Raw genomic sequence first — 8953 nt, forward strand, 5'->3', positions numbered from 1 at the left:
TTTCTAGACTGGCTTTAAATCCCCGCGTAGCAGTTCAGAGAATCCCAGCGCAGGGAATATTGTCCATCTGTCTTGTATCAAACCCTGCTCTAGCAGGAGGACTTGTGAGACTTGTCATCTGTTCCTTAAAGAACAGAATGTGCCGTGAAATTTGGACGGTTTGGACAACATGTGTCATTTATCAGCTCCCTTTCCTAAGAATGGGGAAATAGGTTCTAGCAAGTACTAGCTATCGCCTCGTGGCTCTGTTACCATATTTATTATGAGACCATGAAGCAAAGACAGGAGACCTTGGGCTCCGAATTGCACATTGCAGTAGAAAGGCAGAATTGGAGTCTGTTTCTTTAACAGAACCCTTTCCAATCTGTTATCTCGGCACTGAGAACATGCCAGAGAACAATCCCACAGCAGACTTTGAAAGAGTTGAGATACTCCCCTCGTTCAAAGCAGCAGCTCAGCCCTTGTCTCGGATGCCCCGTGGTGAGGTTTGCTCCTCTGTTACCCTCCCAGGGGTCAGCTCACACCTCTGGTACGCCCAGCGTCCTGCGGGTGGGTTTGTTACTGGAGCAGGAGCAATGCTGCTGTCAGCGTGATGGCCCAGGGGCCTGAGACAGCTCCTTTCTTCTGTTCTCCAGGCCTGCGGGCTGAATTTTTTTACCGCACGTATATCTGTGCCATCTGGTGAGGTGATGGGGAGCCAATGCGACCGCATTTCCACCTAAAAAAGAGATGGAGGTGCAGGGAAAGAAAGCTGAGGAGAGGCTGTCGGGAGGTTAGAGCACTGAGGGAGCTTGGCTGGCGTTTCTTCTGGCAGTGTTAACTCCCCGTGAGAACACTCAGTCACAGGGAAGGCCAAATGGCTGACTGGTGTCTGGGGGTCTCTTGCGGAGTTCAAGGCCGTGTCCGGACATTTTTTGTTGTTCGGTCATTTCCGTGGGTGACTGACCTGCTGGCTCCTGCCTAGAGAGGCAGAGGGGCTTCCAGGCCCCTGACTGCCGGTGCTTTACTGCCTTGTCAGTGAGTAAGCTCTCAAATCCCCCCAAATTCCTGCCTTCCAAATGCAAATAGGAAACTTCCCCTCCTTACATCACAAAAGACCAGGGGATTTACGCAGAGAGCCCGTTGTGCATCAGTGAGCTTGTCATCCAAACCCAGGCCTTTGTAAGCTGTGATATCCTTCAGCAAAAGCATCTGGGAAGTTACAGAGAAACTCAGCTTTTGAAAACGTTGGCTTTGTCTTGGCTGTGATTTAACCTTCTTCCAAGCCTGATGCCTGCAAAAATGTGGTCTTGCCTTTCCCCACGTCCTGTTCCAGCAAGGAAGCCCTCGGGTCGGGGAGAGCTCTGGCGTCCCTTACTGCCAGAGCTCCTGCCCTGTGCAGCGAGATGCTTGTGAAGCAGTTGTGTTGATTTTCTCTCCTCTCAAAAATCAGTGGAATTAACTCAGAATTAACTCAGTCCAGCCCTCCACCTTTGCCTGGCACAGGAGGGGCTGTAACCTTGGTGCTGTCCTTGTGCTTATTGCTTACATTAGAAGTGCTGGGATGGGAAAGCAGCTAAATTAGGCAGTATTTAATGAAGCCACAGCCGTGCCCCCATGGAGACGAAGGGTGCGGGTGCTGGGGGGCGGTGGGGGGCGTGCAGGAGGGTCTCACACAGCACTGAGGCGTCACCGTCGGTTGTTCCCCACCCCCAGGTTCTGCCAACATCAACGACCGCAGCATGCTGGGCAAGCGGGACAGCGAGATGGCCATCATCGTGCAGGACACCGAGACCGTGCCCTCGGTGATGGACGGGGAGCAGTACAGCGCCGGGAAGTTCGCCCAGTCCCTGCGCCTGCGCTGCTTCAGGTGGGGCACGGGCACCAGGCAGGGCGTGCTGCAGCCTTTAAAGCCAAGGGAGCTGCTGCCTCTGCTGCAGCATTGCCAGGCCGGGATCTAGCCTGGGGTTCTGCTGCTGCGTTCTGGAGTTGGGCTTTCTCCTGCCGTTCTGTCCTCGGCTCGGCAGTTTGACTTACACATCGTTTTGCTCAGGGATTTTTCTGGGAGGGCTCATAAACAAGACAGTGATGTTTTGCCTCCAGATCCTGTTTTCACACTGCCTCGGTTTTGGGTGGTGGCGTCTCTTCCTAATGGAAGTTTGTTCGCTCAGAGCAACCATCTGGCTGACAACACGGCCGGTTTTTCATTAAGACCTTTTCCTCCTCCCCCCCTTCCCCCTGTTTCCCATCTGGACAGTTACTGCACAGAAAGAGAGGAGAAAAATCAGGCAGCGTTAAGGCTGAGAGGCCGTGGCAGCAGGAAGGTGTGCCAGGAGCACGCGGGGCTGCCTTTTGGCAAGTCCCAAGGACGCTTTTCCTTTCTGGGCATGTCTCAAGACAGAGAGTGCCCGGAGCTTTGCCTTGGGCAGGCATCAGTCCCTCCCTCTTCTCTTCTCAGGGTTGTCCTCGGCGGCTCTGATCTCAATCCAGACCACCAGGATCCCGTCTGTGAGCGATTCTTCAAGGAGGTGTGGATCTCCACGGCAGCTCGCAACGCCACCATCTTTGATAAGGTGATGCCTTGTCCCCTCGCGGCCGGGAGGGCCAGGGCAGCAGGTCCAGCTCCTGGGGTCAGTCAAATGAACAAGCAGGGTCGGTGAAATGAAATCCTGTAGCTGGGAGCAAGAAACCAGACTGCGTGCATCCTTGCATCACCCGGCTGTACTTCCTTACTTCTAGCTGGCCAGAGTGTAACAGGAGGAAAACCAAATTTTACTGCTGGTTTTTAATGATCTTTTGCAGTGATCAGAGAAAGCCCTGAGCTTTCCTCTCTGTGTGCTCCAACCATGCCACAGATGGCAGCCGTACCACAGAGGCACCTCGTCCCTCCTCGCTCTCCAGGCTGTTAATTTAGTTGCTCTCATCTGTGTGCCCTGCACTGACCTGTCCCTTCTTTCTGTTTCGCTCAGGTGTTTCGATGCCTGCCCAGTGACCAGGTGAATAATTTAGCCCAGCTGCGTGACTTCATCAACAAACCCAAACTAGCGAGTGATGATCCTGCAAAAGCAGCAGAAGAATTGAAGAAGATCCGTGGGTTTCTGGTGCAATTCCCCTTCCGCTTCCTGGAGGAGGAGTACCTGCTGCCCTCCGTCGGAACAAAGGAGTCCATGGTACCCATGGAGGTGTGGACTTAAGAAGATGCAGACTGCTTTGCGTTTTTGAGTCTGGTTCTTTAGAGACAAGCTGATGAACAATACGTGATTTCTGAAAGCTGTTCGTTGCGAAGGGCGGCAAAAAAAGACCTCCACCAAGCTCTGTGCCTTTCTGAAGGATTTTGGTGGAGGAACTGCAAGCAAATCAACACTAGCAAAGGAGAGGAGAGGAAAGACTCGGAAATTATGGCAAAAAAAAAAAAAAAGAAGTTTCTTGTCTGTAGGAGTTACTTCTAAGACACATTCTGAGCACCTTAAGGATGCAGGCCACTTCCTGGGATAGGAACCCCATCCCAACTGCTGTTGTTACCACTGCCAGCTGTGTGCTGTGGTTGCATACGTCCCATGATCGTGCTGTGGCTGCGCAGGAGTCGTGGGCTGCGTCTGCTTCCCCAGGCTGTCAGGTACCCGTGCATCGGCTCGCCGGAGCCCCGCACCTCGCCTCGTGTGCTGCCAGAGCCCTCGTGCAGCTCTCCACCAAGTGCTGCTGGTGCTGCCGTGGGCTGTCCGACCATCTCAGCTTGCCAAGCGTAGACATTTCACGTCTTAGATGGAAACTCGCGAGCAATCTTTTATCAGAATCAGTATTTTGGTCTCTCCTCCCCTCCAGGTGGGGAGGAAATACTGTTTTTAGCACCGCTAGAGCAATCAGCATGGCTTACACGTCGCGGGGCACCGTGTGGGCCTTGGCAAAGGGCAGCCTCGGTGGAGCGAGCTGAAGGTGCTGGGAGTCAGTGGCATTTTCTGGCCTTTACAGAAAGGCAACACGTCGGTGTGTTTAAACTGTGCCTGAAGGCTTTCTTCAAGAGGGAACCGAGTTTTAAAGTAAAGTTGTAGATCTCTGGAGCTGAAGGAGGACGAGGCGCTGAGTGCGGTAGGGAACAGAGACTCAGAAGCCAGCACGGGCCATGCTGAGCTCTGTGCTCTGGGCCCTTTCCTCATGCATTTGTTTGCCATTCCACAGGTAGGCTTTTCTTTCCATTCCTTTCCCTCCCCGTTCACAAGGAGGGAAAGGCCACGGAGCTAGGGGTGAAGCCTCAGGCCAGCTGTGCTCACCCTGAGCTGACACATCACTTCTAGACTGGTAAACACAAGGGGAAGGGAGAATTTGGCAAAACCTCCTTTCTGATTTACTTTGTTATTACCCCAGCCGCGATCTTGAGCCCGGTCATGCAGGATGTCTTCTCAATACAGGTGGAACTCGGTTTCCAAGCTTTTTTGCACCTCACAGTGTAGCGAAGCAGCAATTTCATTAGGCATCCCTGGGCAAAACACTACAGTCTTGGGCCAGGACGTGGCTTGGTGGGTGCCACCCTGGGCCTTGGCGCTGTCCTGGGTCCCACAGTGAGCTCTGCCTCCCAGTTTCATGTTCAGTGCTGGGAGAGGCGCTCCCCAGTGGCACCACGTCAAACACTACGAGAGCAGGCTGCTAGAAATGCCTAACGGGAGCCTGACCTGCAGAAGTGGGAGCTGAGCTCCTGTGCTGTGTGTGCAGCCAAGGACTGCCTTCGCTAGAGGGGCTCGGGTGAGGTCTGACCTGTGTTCCTCCGGGTGCCCAGCCCTCCTTAGCCAAAAGCCCAGCTGATCTGCCATTTGGTTCAGTTCATAATCAACTTTCTTTTTTTCTATTTTGATTCTGCCACCAGTCTCACCTGTTTTTAACTGGAGAAGAATCACACTGGTCATCCAGCTGTCCTCAAAAAGCAGCTGGCACCACATTTTAGCTGATTGTCTTTTCTATCTTCAGAAACCTAAATAGGCACTGAGTAATTCTGCATGCTGCATCGCCTGTGTAAGCAACAAACAGCAGTGTTCCTCCAGGCAGCCCAAGTTTTAGCCACTTCCTCCAGTTCCCACTTTTTTATGCTTGTGTTTTGTAGATGCAGTTGCGAATGATTCCTTTCTGTTTGGTGAATCTGTGGCCTGGTTAGCCTGGTGGGAGTGCATGGGCAGCAGTTTGTGTGATAATCTTTGATCCGAGGGACTGATGCTTTTGGCCGGCATGCTGCTAGCAGATAAGTACATTCCCTTGATTTTTTTCCCTTAAAAAAAAATCAACCTGGGGTTGCCCCCTGCAGAGCCAGAGCAATATGCCATGCCTGGACCATTTGCAATCAGCGGAGATCAAAGGTGTCTTGTTATTTCACATCAGCGCTTGTTCAGAGCTTTTGTCTCTTGATGTGTTTTTAGCTGGTTTAGTTTGAACAAAGCTGCTAACTTCAAACAATTATAGCCTGTCAGAAGCATTGTAAGTCACACAGGTCTGTAGTCATAGTTGAAAAGGAAGCATTCAACCCCCCCACCCGTACACGTGAACCTTGCAGTATGAGGCTCCTGTCAGCTTCTAAGTGCTCTTATTGTCCCGTCCCCATATCAGCAAAGTTCCTTATAATTGCTAAATTATACTTAGATTGTCTTTTAAGGTGGCAGCAAGCTACTGGGGCTTCGTCACTCCGGTGGTGGTACCGGAGTGCAGCTCTGCGTGCCCTGGGCAGCTGATGGCACTGCGTCCATGTCCAGCGGATGTTCAGCTCCGTGTCCTCGTGCTCAGAGCTGGCAGCGCCCCGTCTGTCCTCTGCAGCCCTCCTCGGAGAGCCAGAAGAGCTCTGTTTCTTATATTAAGAAGCCTGTGAGTTTTAACACCTTGAGAGAGTTGATTTCTGCAGCTGAACAATCACTACTTGTCAGTCCTTAATGCCAGAGGGGTTTTGCTTTTCATACCTTCCGACTGCAGAGGGTGGCTCGCAGCCACACAGTACTGTAAGGAGCGATGTGGGTTCAAGCACTAGCAAGCCTGGAAACACGACGTGTTTCTTGAGGCATTTATTCCTTAGAACTGTACGAAATGAGAGATGTTTTCCCAGGCTTCGGCTTTATTTTGTAGTTGAACCTGAGTACAACACTTCTTTTTTTTTTAATTTATTCCTTAATATATGCCACTTCAGAACTCACACTCGGTATCGTACCTTGGTTTTTAATGTTTTTAAATATTCTCATATTTTAAAATGTAGATGCTGTTGTATAAATGTTGGACTGGATAAATGTTTCACTGTGGACTTGATGCATGGTTTAAAACTGAGGGATAAATGTCATCATATGTTAAGAATTTTACTAAAAATAATTTGTCAGACAACTCGAGTGCTTCAGCTCCTGGTCTCAGCCTCAGCGTGCTGCTGCTGGACGTGCGTGGATGTCTGTGGCCCGACCTTGTTTGCAGCTGACTGATGTGCTAACAGAGTCCCCAAGCTAGCGAGCGCGTTTGTCAGCTCTTATCCCAAGCAGGTACGTTTTGGCTAGCACGAGCACAGGGCGTGCCTGGTGGCATTACAGCAGGACATCACTTTTCCCAGTGGAAGTGCTCAGCGCAACCAGAAGACGAGCAGCCCAAGCTGGCCGGTGCTGCTCAGCCACCCTGCCTCCCACCCAGGGCAGCCACCACCGAGTTCACCCGACTTGGTATCGCCTTTGCTGGATTAAACCCCAAACACTCCGTTTTCGGTTCTTCTGATCAGGTTTCACCAAACAATTTTGCAATCCTGGTGCTGTCCCCGGGGGAGACCTCAGCTTGGGTTTTGCCTAGCTAACAATGAGTTCCAGTACCTTTGTTCCTTCCAAGGAAACAGCCTCGCACAATCAAACGCTGACTTGTTTTGCTGTTACTTCAGTGTAGCAGTTGCTCTGTGCACCCATAGCTAGGACACCCTGGGTTTGCAATCCGTGCACAGCAGCCGCATTTATGGACCATGGAAAGCCGTCCGAACAGGCCCGTAGCTGAACATCTCTGCCTTCTCCTCCTGCCCAGCGGGAGGACCCAAATTTGAGGCCGCCAGCTGCCGAGCTGCTCCTCTGCCTGCCCAGCACGAGGGATGCAGTGTGCAGGATGTGCTGGAGGCCGAGGCGAGGAGAGCAAGAGCCTCCGAAGCAGGCAGGTGGTCGAGGCTGGCACCTCTTGGGTGGCTGCAGGACTTGAATGCACACACACGTTTTGGGGTGCTCAAGTGGGCAATCCCTGTTGCACAGCTGAGATCCTGCTGAAACCAGGAGCTTTGCAAAACTGGGGTTTAAACCAGGAGCGTAACATCGTGGTGGTGAATCAAGTTAAATGTGCAGAATTAAGGTAAATCCAAGTGGAACACACACTGAAACTGTGTATCAGACCACTGAATGCAACTGTCCTCTTTGGGTTTCTTTTTTTTTTTCTTTTCCTGCCTGCTCTCTTGTTGTATTTTCAAACCTTTGTGATTATTCTGGTTTTAGTCTCCAATCGTGTTTTCATAAAATGTCCTAGATGTAAATAATTAACTTGCCTGACTTTTTCCTGACACTCGGGAAAAGAGAAAAACAGTGACAGAAGTCACAGTTCTGGGATTGTTGTTTATTTTCTAAATCGTGTCTCTAGCAAAACTAATCACCGAAATGAGAGCTTCCACTTCAGGTGTGAGTGCAGGTCTCCGTGCGTCTCTGCCTTCCAATGGTGCCGTTGTGAACACTGACTATCCCTTCTGTGAAGGCTGCTGGAATTGAGTTTTGTACCCTTGTTTCTGCTGATGATTGCTTTCCTTTCCACTTGGTTTGTATTTGGTAAATGAATGTGTATCAGCGGACTGAAAATACAACAGACCATCATGTGTCAAAGCACTCGGCTGCAGTCTCGTTCCTGCTTGTTTGGGGAATGCGACCACGTCTGGCTGGGGGGGCAGGTTCTGTCCTGGTACTGGTGGTGCTGCCCCAGCTCTGGTGAGCAGCAAGAGCTGATGAGAAAAGGGCCCATAATCCCCAGAAAAATAAAATAAAATAAAATAAAATTAAAATAAAATAAAATTAAAATAAAATAAAATAAAATAAAATAAAAAGAGGGCTGGGCAAGAGTCATTGGGGTTTTTCCAGAAGAGAGAAATCGCTGAAGTAGAACAGCACGGAAATAAAATTGGACTTCTTGAAATAAGTAAATAAATAATCCTGTTTTAATAATCCAGAGGCATTATGAAAGGCCCAGACAGAAACAGTCCGTCTCCAAAATAGAATTAACTTGCCACTGTCCCTTTTAACTTTCAGTAAAGGAAATTTAACATTGAGAGAGGAAAAAGCAGATTACTGTTGACCTCCAGGGGGGAAAGAGATGAATAAAGCATCAGTGGCATTTCCAAGCTCTCCTGCAAACTGAAAACATATTCACTTCTCTGTTTCTTAGGTTTCTTCTCCCTCTTCACATGCTACAGGGCACCTGGCACGGGGCTGGGCCCGGCAGTCGCTGCTAGCAGTAGCCACCAAAAAGCCGTGTTGTCTCCGTTCTCATCTCAGCGTGAAGTTGGCATACAACCAGGTGTAGCTTTGAAGTGAGAGGGTTTAGGACCTTGTACAGCTTTATGGCAAGGATTCAGTGTGATGTTGGGGCCCCAGAGGTGTGAAGGAGAGCTGAAATTGGGCACCACTGCTGCTTTTGCTGTTTTCTCTCTCACACGCAGGCATGCCATGTTTTCACTGGGCATGACTTCACCCCCATCCATTAGCCCATTAAAAATACAGGTAAAAGGCAGCTTACGGGCTACAGCTGGCATAAATTGTGAAGGGGAGGCTCAGGTGCACTGCCTCCACCCAGGACAGTGGCAAAATTCCCTTTGACTTCCCTACAGCCACAGAGTGCGCTTGATGAAAGACTCACAAAGCCTCTAATTTGATTGCTCCTCGCTGAGCAGAAATGCAGCCCACGCATGCCTCGAACAAAAAGAGCAATCACTGCTACATTTAATAGACACACGCTT

The 8953-nt window shown here is 50.5% G+C and overlaps 1 protein-coding gene across 5 annotated transcripts in view; it reads left to right on the forward strand.

Moving 5' to 3' along the window:
• Positions 1 to 6905, forward strand: part of PLD1 (phospholipase D1) — a 57347-nt gene extending 50442 nt beyond the window's left edge. For all 5 annotated transcript variants that reach the window (XM_082766832.1, XM_082766831.1, XM_082766834.1 and 2 more), the window contains 3 exons: positions 1696 to 1849; positions 2438 to 2552; positions 2949 to 6905. In XM_082766832.1, coding sequence (XP_082622958.1) covers positions 1696 to 1849; positions 2438 to 2552; positions 2949 to 3173 — 494 coding nt within the window. In that variant the 3' untranslated portion in view covers positions 3174 to 6905. The remainder of the gene's footprint in view (positions 1 to 1695; positions 1850 to 2437; positions 2553 to 2948) is intronic.
• The last annotated feature ends 2048 nt before the right edge of the window (positions 6906 to 8953 follow it).

Source organism: Aythya marila (genome assembly GCF_965140915.1).
Source record: "Aythya marila genome assembly, chromosome: 9".
NCBI lineage: Eukaryota > Metazoa > Chordata > Aves > Anseriformes > Anatidae > Aythya > Aythya marila.